Source organism: Orycteropus afer, unplaced genomic scaffold (genome assembly GCF_000298275.1).
Source record: "Orycteropus afer afer isolate SDZICR_OR568_19922 unplaced genomic scaffold, OryAfe1.0 scaffold00018, whole genome shotgun sequence".
In the NCBI taxonomy this organism is placed as follows: domain Eukaryota; kingdom Metazoa; phylum Chordata; class Mammalia; order Tubulidentata; family Orycteropodidae; genus Orycteropus; species Orycteropus afer.
The window spans coordinates 7,033,658-7,049,587 of record NW_006921605.1 but is presented as its reverse complement, the minus strand read 5'-3'; the positions used below and the strand labels follow the sequence as shown (position 1 = coordinate 7,049,587).

Here is a 15,930-nt window from a genome sequence, read left to right as displayed (position 1 = left end):
TATCACTATGGAAGTAGATTGCCCCATCTTCCTTCCAAGGAGTGGCTGGTGGGTTTGAACTGCCAGCCTTCTGGTTAGCAGTCAAGGGCCTTAGGCACTACACTACCAGAGCTCCCATTGACTTTACTAGAAATCTGTAAAGCCCACAACGCTGTGCCAGTCCCCTCTCCCCGTTTAATGTGTATGTACTTTCTGGTTGGTGGAATCTTAACAGCCTAGAACCATTGCACTAAGTTGGGAGTCCAGTGGTGACAACAGTCTGAGGAGCAGGAAGAAGGCAGTGAATTGAGAGTTGAGTGGAAGCGAGTTAGAAAACTTGGCTTTGAAGAGAAAAGGGCTGTGTCCTTGAATGTTGTTTCATTTGGTGGAGATGGGAATATGTTTATGCCCTGAGGGGCCAGAGCTAATGGAGAAAGAGAAGGGGTGGCTTCTGGAGGAGGGAGGACAATCAGGGTGGGGAGAGGGGCTGGGCAAGCTCCCTCCTGGCAGGGGTCCGGGCCACTGAGGTGCCTCTGCCCCCCAATCCCCACCCAGGGTGAGCCTCCCTTGGCCCTGGGCCTGTCCACCTGGAAGGCCCTCAGCATCCTGAAGGAGCAGCTGGAGGCTGTGCTGGAAGGACACCTGAAGGAGCGGAAGAAGCGTCTTACATGGAAGGTGAGATGCTCCCCAGAGCAGTGGGCCTACTGGGATGGCAGAAGCGGGAGGCCCCTTCTCAAAGCTGAGATGTCCCCTCACCTGGGCACACAGCTCAGCCGGGGGTCATGAAAAATCAGAAAGAAGTAGGCCTCTTCCAAAATCCGTTAAATGGGGAAGAGAATGTTTGTTTAATAAATGGTGCTGGCAAAACTGGAGATCCTTTGCAGAAAAATGAAACAAGATCTGTACCTCACACCATACACAAAAACGAACTCCAGATGGATCAAAGACTTAAATGTGAAACGTAAAACTATACAGTTCCTCAAGGAAAACTTAGGGGCAAATTTAAGGCATAAATAGACTATCAAGCATAATTCAAATTGTACAAAGAGCAGAAGAGAAACCAGATGATTGGGACCTTCTAAAAATTAAATTTTTATGTGCTTCCAAAGACTTCTCCAAAAGAGTCAAAAGAGAACCTATAGATTGGGAAAAAATATTTGGTAATAACATATCTGACAAGGGACTTATCTCTAGAATGTATAGATAACTCCAACACCTCAGTAACAAAAAGACAAAAAATCCAATTAAAAAATGGGCAGAAGACATGAATGGACACTTCACCAAGGAGGACAACAAACAAATGAAGAAATGCTCACGATCATTAGCTATTAGAGAGATGCAAATCAAAACAACCATGAGGTACCATCTTGCTCCAGCACTAGTAGCAAAGTTCAACAAGACAGAAAATAACAAATGCTGGCAAGATTGTGGAGAGATTGGGACTCTCATACACTGCTGGTGGGACTGTAAAATGGTACAACCATTGTGGAAAGCAGTATGGCGATTTCTTCAAAAGTTGGAATTAGAAATACCATTTGACCCAGCCATTCCATTACTAGGTATATACCCTAAAGAAGTGAGAGCCATGACAAGAACAGATATATGCACACTCATGTTCATCGCAGCACTATTTACAATAGCCAAAAGATGGAAACAACCTAGATGTCCATCAACTGAGGAATGAATAACCAAACTATGGTACATACACACAATGGAATACTATGCAACGCTAAAGAATAATGTAGAATCTGCAAAACACCACATAACATGGATGAACTTGGAGGACATTATGCTGAGTGAAATAACTCAATCACAAAAGGACAAATATTGTATTAGTCCATTATTGTAAAAGTTAAGGAAAGGTTTATCTGTAGAAGGAAATTTTCTTTGTTGGTTACCAGGGGTGGGAGTGAAGGGGAGAGAACGCTGTTAGATAGATAGAGATAAGTATTGATTTGGGTGAAGAGAAGGGCAGTGTTCCAAATGTGAGTGACCAGTATGGCAGCATTGAGGATGAGAAAGACATAGAGAGGTACATGGGAGGTACAGACAATAAATATGAACCCTTTTGCACATACAGTACTGTGTTATCAGTGAAGGCAAACATGGGTATATGGGGTGGATAGATGGGTGGACAGGCTGAATCATTAGGTATGTCTATGAAATGGGGAGTGTATCCAAGAACATATATAGGGTTAGCAGACGATGGTCTTATAAGTTTATGTGAATGATCAGAATTCCCAGGTGTATAGTAGAGCTGACAAGGGGCAAGGTTGTGGTCACTGCTTGGTCACAGCCAGCTACCAGAGGGACCGAGTAGTTGAACCTGTGGGCTTGGGACCATAGTCGCAGGGGACATCAAGCTCAATTGGCATAACATACTATACAAAACATTGTTCCACCTCCTACTTTGGTGAGTAGTGACTGGAATCTTAAAAGCTAGCAAGCTGCCATCTAGATGCAGTGATGGGTTTCTCCTTGTCCAGAGCAAAGAAGAATGAAGAAAACCAAAATTCATGGAAACAATTAGTCCTAGTGACTGGTACACCATCCGATCTGCAGCCTATACAACTATGAGACCAGAAGAAGTAGATGGTGTCCGGCTACCACTGTCATCCACTTGGAAGGGGATCTATGTAGGAGATCCTTGATAGAGAGGGAAAATAATGTGGAACAAAACTCAAAATCATTTGGAGGGGGGGAAGAAAAGGGGGGGGGGACCAGGTTTGCTGGTCTGATAGAGCCTGGTGGAACCACTGAGACTATGGCCCCTAGCTGCCCTTCAGGTCTGGAATAGAACCTGCACCTGTGGTTTCCAGCCAAACAAAATACAGGCATGTGAGTTAAACATTTACCTCAAGTAGATACACTCCTTGGAGAGAACAATCATGGGAGAAAGAAGGGCTTCTTATACATAGGGAGACAGCTCAGTGGGTAGGAGTGTATGGAGGGATGGACACTGGGAAGAAGTAACTATGGGGAGGAAGTGGGAGGGGAGCTGTTGCATTGTGGTCAATGACATGAGACAAAGTATATGTGAACTGCTGTATGGAAAGTGAATTTGCTCTGTAAATCTTCATCCAAATCACAATTTTTAAAAAAAAGAACTCAGCAAAAAAAAAGAAGAAATGGGCCTCTGCAGAGATGGGAGTGAGGTGACAAAGCCAGTCAGGGACTAGGTAGCGTGGGTGAGCGGGGAACGGCCGCCAGAGTGTAGCTGGCTTCGAAGCTGGGCTTCGTCCTGCCACCCCGTCCCCGGGCCTCTCACTCCAGCCTCCCTGTTGTCCGCAGGAGATGTGGGGAAGCAGCTTCCTGCATCACGGTAACCGCTGCTCCTGTTTCCATTGGCCGGGAGCCTCGCTCATGCTGCTGGCGGTGCTGCTGCTGCTGGGTTGCCACGGGAGCCAGCCAGCTGGGAGGTAAACAAGGCTCCCCGCAGCCCCTGGGGCGAGGCAGCTCCCCAAGCCCCCAGCCAGGGGCCGGCGCCTATGCAGCCCTGAGCTAGAACCACCGGGACAGCCAAGGGAGCCGACTCCGTCCTGTGACTGTGCCCGAGGCCTGGCTGGTGTCAGGACTCAGAACACAGCACTTTTCTGTATTTTTCTTTTGGTTTGGGTGAACCTTACAGAGCAGATCAGTTTTCCTGTTCAACAGTTCACACACATTTTGTTTCACGACATCAGTTCCAATCCTCTCCACGTAACAGCACTCTCCCGTTTCCTCCCTGGTTCCTCGTTTCTATTCGTCCTTCTCTCCTGCCCCTTCCTGCCTTCTGAGCTATTTTGGGCAAAGGCTGCCCTTTTGGTCTCATGTGGTTGATTGTTCTGAGGAACACTTCCTCTCATATGGTGCTGTTCACCTCGTAGGCCTGCCTGTCTGCCTGAAAGGTGAGCCCCAGGAAACATAACACTCCTGTCGGAAGGGTCTGGGGTGGGAAGGGGTATCTCAGACCCTGAGGGTTGGCTGGGTTGCAGAGTTGCTTTCTCTGGTGGAACAGTCCCTCCCTCTTCTGCCCAGCCATGGGGTGGAGCTGGTGAACGCCTCGGCACTGTTCCTGCTGCTGCTTCTCAACCTTCTCCTCATTGGGCGGCAAGATCGGCTGAAGCGACGGGAGGTGGAGTGGAGGCTCCGAGGGATCATTGACCAAATCCACAGTGAGCCCAAGGGTCCTGCAGGGCGGGTGGAAAGGGTGCCCTCGGAGGCGTCAGAGCCCCAGGCAGGCGGCCAGCTGTCCTTGAGCAGAGCCAGGGCAGCTGGGAAGGCTAATGGTGGCGGGAGACCAACAGAGAAGGGACATTGTTGGCAGGAGGGCAACGGAGAGTTTTTCTTCCCAGTCTGTGTTGTGTGGTCACACTGTGCCAGATGCCAGGAGAGGTGGGGAGATGGACAAGAGAAGTCTGAGATACCTGCAAGAACGGGGGTAGGGCAGAAGCCAGGAGCCCAGAGTTATGGATTGGTGGTGAAGTTAGGCTTCTGCTTTGGAAGCCTGTGGTCTTGTTAGGGGGCAGCACGTGCTCTGGGGGGACTTTCTCCAATAGTCCTGGCAATGGAGGGTCAACGGCTAGGTGAGACTTGGTCACTTTCTGAAACAATGAGTCAGGTGCCGTCCATGTGCCAGGCACTGGGAGTACAATAGTGACCACGGATGGTGGGCCCTGCTCTCCGACAACTTAGTCTCTAGCTCAGGAACCATCAGTGGCTCCCTCTTGCTGACCGGAGCCCTTCTAGATGCCACCACCCCTCCTCCAGCCCCTTCCCTCGCTGCTCATCCTCACGCTGTAATTCCTCGCTGAGTAATTACAGTGCTGACCCCACTGGTACGTCTGTGTCTCCCATTTCCTTCTGCTCTTCCTCTGCCTGCTGTGATTTTCCCTTGCTTGTCTCCCACAGACACAGTCCTGTCCACCCATTGAGGCTCACCTCAAACGTGCGTTTCCCTGGAGCCACCTCTGGTCGCCCCTCCCCAGATGCATCTGCTCCCTCTTTGTCCTCCCGTGACACTGATACCTTTCCTAATCTGCTAAGCGTGGGCCCACCTGGGTGGGGTCAGTCACCTGTGTCTCGGGTCCCCTGCTACATTGTAGGTCCTTGAGGGCAGGGACTGTGTTCCCATCATCGTTGCCCACTCTCAGGGCTCAGCAGTGTTTGCGAAGGGGTGCAGGTGGCAAGAGCTCCAGGGGTTGGGTGGAGGTGGCTGGGCTGGGCAGAAGGGAGGTGTTTGAGTGAATGGCGTGGAAGGAACGGCAGAACGCCGTGCACATGCTGGGCCTGGCTGCCTTGCGGGGCGGTGTGGAGCTGTGGGCGAGGAGGTGGCTTCCCTCTCTCCGTTTTCGTCAGATGCCCTGAGGGATGGCAAGGAGACCAAGTGGCCCGACGCCATGTACCCCGACCTCCACATGCCCTTTGCACCATCCTGGTCTCTGCACTGGGCCTACAGAGATGGACACCTGGTGAACCTGCCGGTCAGCCTGTTGGTGGAAGGTGACGTCATAGCCCTGAGGCCGGGCCAGGAGTCCTTCGCCTCTCTGAGGGGCATCAAGGTAGCTCCAGCTCTCCTCCTTCCCTGGGGACGTGGATGTGCCTGCAGGAAGTGGGATGAGGTCCCAGGGCTGGATCCCGCTGCTCCCTGGCCTGCTCCTGGGCTTCTTGGCAAGGGCTCTAGAATGGAGCAGGATAGGACGTCCCCCTCCTTACCTGTCCTTTCGCCTCTCACTCCACAAGCCCCTCGGACTGCAGTCCCACAGGCCCCACTGACCCTGTGCTCATGGTCTCTGTGACATGCCCCCCTGTAGTCAGAAGGATCCAGTAGAGCCTTTAATCCCCCGCCCACCTCCCTCTTTCTGGCAGGATGATGAACACATCGTCTTGGAGCCAGGAGACCTGTTTCCCCCTTTCTCTCCACCCCCTTCCCCCCGGGGAGAAGTGAAGAAAGGGCCTCAGAATCTCCAGCAGCACCGCCTCTTCCGTGTCCTTGAGACCCCTGTGATTGACAGCATCAGGTAGGGTGTGGCCCTTGCCACTCCGCAGCATCTCCTCTTCACGGTGCCCCCAGAACAGGGCGCTAGGGTTGGCAGGGAAGATACCTTGTTCATGTGGGGCCTCGGGTGTCTCCTGGGGCTCTTCTCTGTAGCTTCTTGGGGGCATTCTTAGACTAGGTGAGTGATCCCCTCCCCATAGCAGCTCTGAGGGCACTGAGGTCTGGAGGCTGGCCAGCCATCCGCCACTCTCCCAGGGGCCCACTCAGCCAGGGCCGGGCCAGAGCAGGGGATTCCAGGACCTGGTGGTGCTCCATGAAGTAACATCTGCCCAAGAGACCAAGAGTCCTTCCAAGGAGGGGGTCTGTGGCCTATCCCCTGTGCGGGCCTGAGAGTCGCCTCTTGCTGCAGATGGTGCCTGGACATGGCCCTGTCCCGCCCGGTCACTGCCCTGGACAACGAGAGGTTCACCGTACAGTCGGTGATGCTGTGCTGTGCCGTGCCTGTGGTCCTGGTGTGTGAGGCGGGCCCTCAGGCAGGGGGAGGGCCCGAGAGTGGGAGACTGGGCTTTTCCTAGCCTCAGGCAGGTGGGAGTGAAGACGGGGGTCCCTGGATGAGCCAGCCACCTGGGGAGGTGTGAGTGGGCGAAGGAAGGGGAGCCTTGGCACCTGGCCTTGGTCTCTCTCGGATGGTGTTAAGGCTGTGCCCCTCCTGTGCCCACTAGGCCGGCTTCCTCATCACCAATGCACTGCGCTTCGTGTTCAAGGCCCCCGGGGTGACCTCCTGGCAGTACACTCTACTCCAGCTCCAGGTAGAGACTGCTTTTTCCTTCCCGTTGTGCTGTTCTCTTCCTGAGAGGGTGGCTCTGTCCCCTCGAGCTGCCCTGACTGTCCCTCCCTCTCTGAAGCTCTGAGGGCTATCTCTCGAGCTTCAGCTTAAGAACTCCTCTTTTCCTTCCCTTCCGGCCCCAGACAGCTGCCCTGTCTCCTCTGGGCGCATGGCCAGGGAAGCACTTCCCTCCCTCCGTGTTCCCTCTGGGCCAGCAACTCCTCGAGGGCCTTCAGTGTGGCCCTGTCTTCCGTAGGTGAACGGTGTCCTGCCCATCCTCCCCCTGCTCTTCCCAGTCCTCTGGGTTCTGGCCACTGCCTGTGGAGAAGCCCGTGTCCTGGCCCAGATGAGCCAGGCCTCACCAAGCTCCCTGGTAGGTTCTTCGAGGGCAGGAATGAAGGGGGAGTTGGCTGTGCTCCGGAGAGAGGAGGCAGGAGTCCAGCCCTTGGGGTCAGTTCACTGGAGGCTCTAGGCAGCTCTCTGAGGCTGCAGTCCCTCCATTCTGGAATAGCCTCCAGGCCAGGCCTGAGTGTGAACACTGTCCTGCTCTCCCCAGATGGGGGATGCAGGGACAGCCCGGGTGTCCCTCCCTAAAGGGGATGGAGCTATGGAGCTGGCTGGCGCAGGGGCCCTGCCCCTGCAGCTGGGGGCCTGTGTGAAGGTGGTGCTTTCCTTACACCGAGACCATCACCCCTTTCTCTGCACAGCTGGCCAAGTTCTCAGAGGACACTCTCAGTAGCTATACGGAGGTTGTCTCCTCTCAGGTACGCTTCCTTGGGGTGATTCTGCCCCCCTCAGGTATGTGGACTCGGGATAACTGCCCCAGGCCCTGTGGCCGTAAACATGAGCTCCTTCAGCCTCTTCCCGGGACCCCACCTGATGGCCTTCCAGCTTCTAGTTGGGCCCTTGAAGCCACCAGTCCCCCATCTCATGGACACACCCAGGCCTGGGTCCTGGCCTTGCAGACACGTCTCCACCCCAACTTCCTAATGCTCTCCCAGCTTTCCCTCTTTTGGCCCCAGAAGCATCTGCAGGGCAGAAGGGCCAAGCCCCATACAGCCTGACAGACCTTCTCTCCCACCAGGAAATGCTGCGCTGCATTTGGGGCCACTTTCTGAGGGTGGTCCAGGGGACGTCACCAACGCTGAGCCACAGTGCCAGCCTGCTGCACAGTCTGGGCTCCGTCACGGTAAGTGGGGCCTGTCGGGAGGTGCCTCCACCCCAGGCCTCCTCCTGGCTGTGTCAGATTGCTCCTGCCATATATAAGTGACTCCTGGAGGGGCAGCTGATATCAGGGCCCCTTCCCAATCCTGGTCACTCTCCCTACAGGTCCTGTGCTGTGTAGACAAGCAGGGCATCTTGTCGTGGCCAAATCCCAGCCCTGAGACGGTGTTGTTCTTTAGTGGGAAGGTGGAACCCCCGCACAGCAGCCACGAGGACCTGACGGATGACCTGTCCACACGCTCTTTCTGCCACCCCGAGGTAGAGGAGGAGGTACGGCCGGCTCCCAGGGGCTGCCCTTGGAGCCTGGCCAGTGACCTCAGGGAGGGGGAGCTGTAGGAGGGAGCGGGAGGGCTCAGGTACCATTGGGATCAACTTCTGAGTAGTTAAGGCAAAGCCACAGCCAGGACAGTGAGGGGCCAAGAGCCAACTTCCTCCTCGTCCAAGAGCCAGTGGACGTGGTCCCAAGCCGGTGCTCCTTGCTCTCTTCAGCCCCACGAACGAGACGCCCTCCTGGCCGGCTCACTGAACAACACCCTGCACCTTTCCAATGAACAGGAGCATGGCGACTGGCCCAGTGATGGCTCCAAGCCCCCCGAGCCCCACTCTCACCACAAGCTGCACAGGCCACACAGCCGCAGCAAACACCCATCGGGCTCCAACGTGAGCTTCAGCAGAGGCGCCGAGGGCGGGGACGAGGAACCCAGCCAGGTGAGGGGCAGAGGCAGAGAGTGCAGCCACCTCGGCCAGCCAGAGTGTCACGGCCCCGGCTCGGGCCTCGTCCCCGCCAGGGCTGGTAGAGCCTGAGTGAGCAGAGGTGACGCCCTCCCATCCAGAGCCCCGAGGTTTGTACTCAGGGCCACCTCCTGGGCCTCCCCACCTTGCTTCTGTAATTGGGCCCATGTCCCCCTCTCTAGGCCTCGTGGAAGGCAACTGGCTAGGGGTAATCCCTTGTCTAAGGAGCCCTAGTGGCACAGTGGTTAAAGCAGTCGGCTGCTAACCAGGAGGTCAGCAGTTTGAACCCACCAAACACTCTGCAAGAGAAAAATGTGGCATTCTGCTTCTGTAAAAATTACAGCTTTGGAAACCCTACGAGGCAGTTGCACTCTGTCTTTCAGGGTTGCTATGAGTTACTGACTCCGTGCTTTGGGCTTTTTTGGTTAAAGATGAAGCCAGTGATGCCCTCAAAGATACCTTCCCGTGGCTGAAAAAGATCCTTTATTGTCTCTTCCTCGGTCTGGTCATCCCTCCTTTTAGGTGTGACCAGTGTCATCTCTGGGCCTCTCCTGCAGACCAGAGGACCAGTCTGGATATAGAACCAGACTGGAGCCCGCGGAAGGTACCAAGAAAAAACAAACTCACTGCCATTGAGTCACTTCGACTCATGGCGACCCCTCCTTGGGTTTCCGAGGTGGTATCTCTATGGAAGTAGATTGCCCAACCTTCCTTCCGAGGAGTGGCTGGTGGGTTTGAACCACCAGCCTTCTGCTTAGCAGTCATATGCCTTAGGCACCAGAGCTCCTACCCAAGGAGGGTAGGACGAGGGTTTTGGGAGAAGGAACTCTCTGCTGGGAAGGACATGCTTTATCTCAGGACCAGCCCCTTCCCCACCTTGGGAGGAGGGGGAGCCCGAGCTACTCCTGGCAACCCTCCCAGTCTGTCTGAGGCGTCCTCCTCCCCTCATGTGTCCCCCCGACCCAGCCTGGGATAGAAGGTGAGTCCTACGAAACCGACGACTTCGTGTGTGACTACCACCTGGAGATGCTGAGCCTGTCCCAGGATCAGCAGAACCCCTCCTGCATCCAGTTTGACGACTCCAATTGGCAGCTCCACCTCACCTCTCTCAAGCCACTGGGCCTCAACGTGCTGCTGAATCTGTGCAACCCCAGCGTCACTGAGCGGCTGTGCCGGTTCTCAGACCACCTGTGCAACGTGGCCTTGCAGGAGAGCCACAGCGCTGTGCTGCCCGTGCACGTGCCTTGGGGCCTCTGCGAGCTGGCGCGCCTCATCGGTACGGCCCTGCGGGCAGCCGGCGGCCAGCTTCTGGTCACTGCCCTTCGAGCTGTCACAGCCATGTGGGGAGGAACTGGGTGTTGGGATGGAATGGTGGACAAGCCAGCCCGGGCTGCCCAGACCTCTGTCCGTGCTGGGAGCCTGTTTCCTCCTGGAGCCCTGAGTGCCCGCTGCCCTTCCTGCAGGCTTCACTCCGGGGGCCAAGGAGCTCTTCAAGCAGGAGAACCACCTCGCACTGTACCGCCTCCCCAGTGCCGAGATGGTGAAGGAGACGTTGCTGGGGCGGCTCTCCTGTGTCACCAAGCGGCGCCCTCCGCTCAGCCACATGATCAGCCTCTTTATCAAGGACACCACCACCAGTGAGCCCCTGCCCCACCCCACCCCCTGCCCCTGGCCCAGCATCGGACCAGGCCTTTCGGGAGCTTGCCAGGGAGTGGCTCTGCCTCCTCATCCGTTCTATTAGCAGGCTCCTCCTGAGGTCTCTGATGAAGCAGGGGTTTGGACTTGGAAACGGGCTAGGAGGGTGGGATAATCTGATGCCTGGACCCACTGGGGCTGACACTGTAGTGTCTGTGTCACAAGCTTGGCAGCAGGGGCTGTGCGGGCATCCCCTAAGGGCTTGTCGACGCAGGGCCTGCTGAGCGCCCACGACCCAGGGCTCCGTAGCACCCTTGTTGACAATGGCGGTATGTCTCCGGCGAGGTCAGGCAGGTCGGGGTGGCTTGGAATGCCCATGGGCTTGGTCTCCTTCCCTACACCTGTCAGGCACAGAGCAGATGCTGTCCCATGGCACGGCTGACGTGGTCTTGGAGGCCTGCACAGACTTCTGGGATGGAGCTGACATCTACCCTCTCTCTGGGTCCGACAGGTGTGTGAGGAAGGAGAAGTGGGGGACCCGTCAGCAAGCCAGTCTGCCCGTACCTCCTGTGGCCTGGCGCCATGCCAGGAGCAGGCCCCTCACCTCACTCCCACCCTGCTTCTCTGGCAGAAAGAAAGTGCTGGATTTCTACCAGCGTGCCTGCCTCTCTGGTTACTGCTCCGCTTTCTCCTACAAGCCCATGAGCTGCACCCTGTCCTCCCAGCTCAATGGCAAGTGCATTGAGCTGGTGCAGGTACCCGGCCAGAGCAGCATCTTCACCCTGTGTGAGCTGCCTGGCACCGTCCCCATCAAGCAGAACAGCCGCCGCCACAGCTGGAGCTCCGATGGTACCTACCGGGAGTGACCCCTAGGCCCGGGAGGCCTCTGCAGGGCCTTGATTGAAGCCACAGGGGCAGGGGCCACAGCCCTGGGCCAGCAGGTCACTTGTCTATCAATAGGTGCCTGCCTGCCCTCCTCAGGTCTGTGTTCTCAAATAGGATCCTGGCTGCAAAGGTGCTCTGCCTGAAAGCCGTAAGGCTAAAGCAGTGTGCATCCACAGACCTCTGTCTTTGTCAGGATCCTAGTGGCCACAGGCCCTGCAGGAGAAGCTCTACCTCCCCCACCCCTCCCCACTCTGCCAAATACACAAGCCTGTGGGGTCTTCTGAACCCGGGAGAGCATGGGTTGAAGCAGTTCTGAGAGTGGGGAGCAGGGCTGGGAGGAGTGGGGTCCACCCTGCTGTGACCCCAGGACTGCCACGTGACTGACGAGGACTTTCCGTTGTGTTTTCTCCCATGTCTGTTGGCTGTGTGTGTGCAAATACGCGTTGATGTGGGTGTGGCCTGTGTGTGTGTATGCATGCGTGTCTGGGCTGCCTCTGGGATCTCCTGGTCCCCGGGTGTGGTGAAGAAGGGATCGGGGAGGCTCTGGAGAAGGAGGACTGCATGCAGGCCCTGAGTGGGCAGATCTTCATGGGCATGGTGTCGTCCCAGTACCAGGCCCGGCTGGACATCGTGCGCCTCATCGACGGGCTGGTCAACGCCTGCATCCGCTTTGTCTACTTCTCCCTGGAGGATGAGCTCAAAAGCAAGGTGGGTGGCTGCCCCCGGCTGCCCCTGCTCCCCTCCGGGTCCTGAGCCCATCTCACTCTCCCCTCTGCTTTCTGCAGGTGTTTGCAGAAAAGATGGGCCTCGAGACAGGCTGGAACTGCCACATCTCCCTCACGCCCAATGGGAACATACCCGGCTCTGAGATCCCACCCTCTAGTCCTAGCCACACGGGCTCCCTACACGACGACCTGAACCAGGGTGAGGCTTGGTGGGGGATGCTTTCTTTCCTTGGAGCTTCAGCTCAGAGCAGTCTTCACAGCTCCTTACAATAAGCGGCTCTGATCTCCCTGGGTAACAACAGTCAGGCAGGCAGGGGAGGCACAGAGGCCGGCAGGCACCTGCAGGGCAGGGCAGGGGCCCCTACAGGCTGGCCCTGAGGTGAAGGCCTGGTGTTTGCCCCTCCAGTGTCCCGAGATGATGCAGAGGGGCTTCTGCTGATGGAAGAGGAGGGGCACTCAGACCTCATCAGCTTCCAGCCCACAGACAGCGACATCCCCAGCTTCCTGGAGGACTGCAACCGGGTATGACAGAACGTCAGCTGGCGAGGACAGGGTGGGCTGGCCAGAGGGAAGGGACATGGGCCAGAGCCTCCCCTCATCCTGAGGCCGCGGGCCTCTGCCTGCTCCAGGCCAAGCTGCCCCGAGGGATCCACCAGGTGCGGCCCCACTTGCAGAACATCGACAATGTGCCCCTGCTGGTGCCCCTCTTCACCGACTGCACCCCCGAGAGTGAGTACCCTTCCCTCGGCACTGCCAGGGCTCGGGCCCCCCGTGCTCTGGAGGTGAGGCTGGCTTCCCACGAGAGGAGCGTCCTGGGCTGGGGGCAGATGGGGATTGTGGGGTGGAGCCATGGGCATGCCCATTCCAGAGTCAGAAGTGACAGTGTTCGTGCTGTGGAGGAGGGGGTGCCATTGCCCCAAGGAGGGGCCGCTTCCCTTTGTCTGCTGACCTCTGGGCCTCTGCCCGGCAGCCCGTGGCCTGTCTGACTCTGTCCTCCACTCTGCCCACAGCTATGTGTGAGATGATTAAGATCATGCAGGAGTACGGGGAGGTCACCTGCTGCCTGGGCAGCTCTGCCAACCTGCGCAACAGCCGCCTCTTCCTCCAGAGTGACATCAGGTCTGGGAAGGGGTGCAGGGAGGGGATCCAGCCAGACTCAGGGCTGCATGGCGGGTGCATACCCCATGGTGCCCGGGCGTGCTGGGCAGAGGAGGGTCGGAGCTCAGTGCTGTGCGGCCAGGCTTGCCAAAGAGTGCCGCTGATGTGTGCGCCTCGCCCCGGGAGCAGCATCGCCCTGGACCCCCTGTATCCGTCCCGGTGCTCCTGGGAGACCTTTGGCTACGCCACCAGGACCAGCGTGGGCCAGGCCTCGGATGGCCTTTCCCCGCTGCGGCTCTCGGGGCAACTCAACAGCCTGCCCTGCTCCCTCACCTTTCGCCAGGAGGAGACCATCAACATCATCCGGCTCATAGAGCAGGTGGGGGCCCGGGAGTGCCGGCTGGGGGGTGTCGGGGAGTCCGGGGTGGGGCGGGACCCAGGGTCTGTGCTTGTCCTCAGGAGCCTCCTCATGTCGGCTTGGAGCCAAGCTCTGCCTCTGCCCCTTCCTAGCAGGAACCTTGTTAGGCCTCTGGCTCTTGGCGGAAGCTTGTCAGCTGTGGGGCCTGAGAGGGATGTAACCTGTCTCTTTCGGTCCCAGGCTCGGCATGCCACCTATGGCATTCGTAAGTGCTTCCTCTTCCTGCTGCAATGCCAGTTGACACTTGTGGTCATTCAGGTGAGTGGGGCCGGCCCAGGCAGTGGCCCTTCTCCGCTTGCTGGCTCTGGTGCTCAAGGGCTGGGTGAGAGTCGGGGAGGGGCTGGGAGGGAGGCAGCACAGTCACGGGGTCCCCTGGGTCTCTCTAGCGACGGTCCCCATTGGCAGAAGGGTGTTCTCTGCCCCAGCTCCTCTCAGCCAGGACAGGGTGAGGCAGCCTGGGAGCCCCCAGGGTCTATTTGCCAGAACCTGATTCTGGGTCTGGCTCTTTCCTGGTCTAGTTCTTGTCTTGTCTGGTTCAGCTGCCCCCACTCCTGAGCACCACCGACATCCTGTGGCTGTCCTGCTTTTGCTACCCTCTGCTCAGGTGAGAGGCTGTGCAGCTCTGCCGTGCCAGGCTGGGGTCAGGGTCCCGCTGAAGATGCCCAGGCAGCCCCAGGTGCTCTGCATAGGAGGCGCTGGGAAGAACCCTCCTCCTGTTCTTGTCCCATCTCCCCACCAGTCTTCCTAAGACTCCCTAAAGTCTTCCCAAAGGGAATCGGGAGACAGAGGACCATAGTCTCTGACTTGTCACCCAACCTCTGTTTTCAGCATCTCTCTGCTGGGGAAACCCCCTCATAGCTCCATCATGTCGATGGCGACAGGGAAAAACCTTCAATCCATTCCTAAGAAAGTAAGCAAAGTGGGGGCTCTGTGAGCCTGGGCCTTTCACTGGGGAATGTGTGCCAGGAGGAGGCTGGCCTAACCCGAACTCTCTGGAAAGATGAGGATGGGGAAGCCATCAGAACTGGGAAGCCCGTCACTTGGTTCCTGGTTCTCGCTCAGATCAAAGAGGTGGTGACAGAGCCGAGAAGGATCCTTGCTGGAGCAGGGTGGGCCTGCTCCTTGTCTCCTCACACTTGGGGCCACACGCAGAAGCTGCCGGGTGCTGGGGATGGTGCCTGGACAGAGCGTGCTCCCCTTCTTCCCGCAGACCCAGCACTACTTCCTGCTCTGCTTCTTGCTCAAGTTCAGCCTCACTGTCACTTCCTGCCTCATCTGCTTCGGCTTCACGCTTCAGAGCTTCTGCGACAGCTCCCGGACCCGCAATCTTACCAACTGCTCCTCCATCATGCTGCCCAGGTGGGTGCACCCTCCCACGGCTCCTCCCACCCACCCTGCCCGCCTCCCTCGGCCCCAGTGGAGGCTGAACCCACATCTGCTTTGGCAGCAACGCAGACACGGCTCCAGGCTGGCTCGAGGACTTTGCCAACGGATTGCTGCTGGCCCAGAAGCTCGCCGCCGCCTTGATTGTCCTGCACACTGGTGAGGACCCCCTGGGAGTGGGGACAGCAAGGGCTGCTCAGCCTCAGTGACAGCTGGGGGCAAGGCCCAAGGGCAGCTTCTGGTGGGGGCAGTCCTGACAGCCCCGTCGGTCCCCTTCTCCGCAGTGTTCATCTCCATCACTCATGTGCATCGCACCAAGCCCCTATGGAGAAAGAGCCCCCTGACTAACCTCTGGTGGGCCATGACGGTGCCTGTGGTGTGAGTGTCACAGGGATGCGGGGGTGGGGAAGGAGGAGGAGTGGGGCTTCTGGAGGGTTTGCAGGGGAGGTTCCACGGGCCCTCCCTGAGCTCATTTTTGTGTGGAGAAAGGCAGGGAGGAAGGCTCAAGGTTCACGCAGTCCTGCCCTCTCCTACAGGCTGCTGGGCCAGGTGGTGCAGACAGCGGTGGACCTGCAGCTATGGACGCACAGGGACAGCCGTGTCCACTTTGGCCTGGGGGACGTGCCTCTGCTGACCTGGCTCCTGGGCTGCCTCTCCCTCATACTTGTGGTGGTCGCCAACGAGGTAGTGAAGCTGCATGAGATCCGGTGAGCAGGACTCCTTCAAGGTCACCTTCCCAGCAGCATCCCCCACTGCCCAGCCCTGATCTGAGGGTCTGCCCTGATCTGAGGATCTGCCCTAATCTGCACGTCAATCTCTTGCCCCACAGGGTCCGGGTCCGCTACCAGAAGCGACAGAAGCTGCAGTTTGAAACGAAACTGGGCATGAACTCGCCCTTTTGAGCCATTGGCCATGGTGGTCACTGCTGCCCCAGCTTACGGGGCTGAGCCAGATCTGTCTCTGAGGCTGAGGAGTTCGTATCATGAATGTTGCAGGGTTGCTGTTGGGCACCTTAAACCAACCAGATGCTGGGGACTAGAGGCCCAGG

General features: G+C 57.7%; 1 protein-coding gene across 1 annotated transcript in view; it reads left to right on the top strand.

The window, feature by feature from the left end:
* TMEM94 (transmembrane protein 94) overlaps positions 1-15,784 on the top strand; it is a 21,571-nt gene extending 5,787 nt beyond the window's left edge. The window contains exons 2-31 of the mRNA XM_007959652.1: positions 535-654; positions 3,271-3,398; positions 3,997-4,133; positions 5,317-5,519; positions 5,827-5,978; positions 6,366-6,468; positions 6,679-6,765; positions 7,039-7,155; positions 7,490-7,546; positions 7,867-7,971; positions 8,112-8,264; positions 8,496-8,714; positions 9,705-10,014; positions 10,202-10,375; positions 10,782-10,884; positions 11,005-11,222; positions 11,785-11,966; positions 12,044-12,182; positions 12,390-12,505; positions 12,613-12,712; positions 12,994-13,102; positions 13,271-13,460; positions 13,680-13,757; positions 14,018-14,103; positions 14,328-14,409; positions 14,710-14,858; positions 14,947-15,041; positions 15,167-15,260; positions 15,419-15,589; positions 15,712-15,784. Of these exons, the coding sequence (XP_007957843.1) occupies positions 535-654; positions 3,271-3,398; positions 3,997-4,133; positions 5,317-5,519; positions 5,827-5,978; positions 6,366-6,468; positions 6,679-6,765; positions 7,039-7,155; positions 7,490-7,546; positions 7,867-7,971; positions 8,112-8,264; positions 8,496-8,714; positions 9,705-10,014; positions 10,202-10,375; positions 10,782-10,884; positions 11,005-11,222; positions 11,785-11,966; positions 12,044-12,182; positions 12,390-12,505; positions 12,613-12,712; positions 12,994-13,102; positions 13,271-13,460; positions 13,680-13,757; positions 14,018-14,103; positions 14,328-14,409; positions 14,710-14,858; positions 14,947-15,041; positions 15,167-15,260; positions 15,419-15,589; positions 15,712-15,784 (4,050 nt within the window). The remainder of the gene's footprint in view (positions 1-534; positions 655-3,270; positions 3,399-3,996; positions 4,134-5,316; positions 5,520-5,826; positions 5,979-6,365; positions 6,469-6,678; positions 6,766-7,038; positions 7,156-7,489; positions 7,547-7,866; positions 7,972-8,111; positions 8,265-8,495; positions 8,715-9,704; positions 10,015-10,201; positions 10,376-10,781; positions 10,885-11,004; positions 11,223-11,784; positions 11,967-12,043; positions 12,183-12,389; positions 12,506-12,612; positions 12,713-12,993; positions 13,103-13,270; positions 13,461-13,679; positions 13,758-14,017; positions 14,104-14,327; positions 14,410-14,709; positions 14,859-14,946; positions 15,042-15,166; positions 15,261-15,418; positions 15,590-15,711) is intronic.
* The last annotated feature ends 146 nt before the right edge of the window (positions 15,785-15,930 follow it).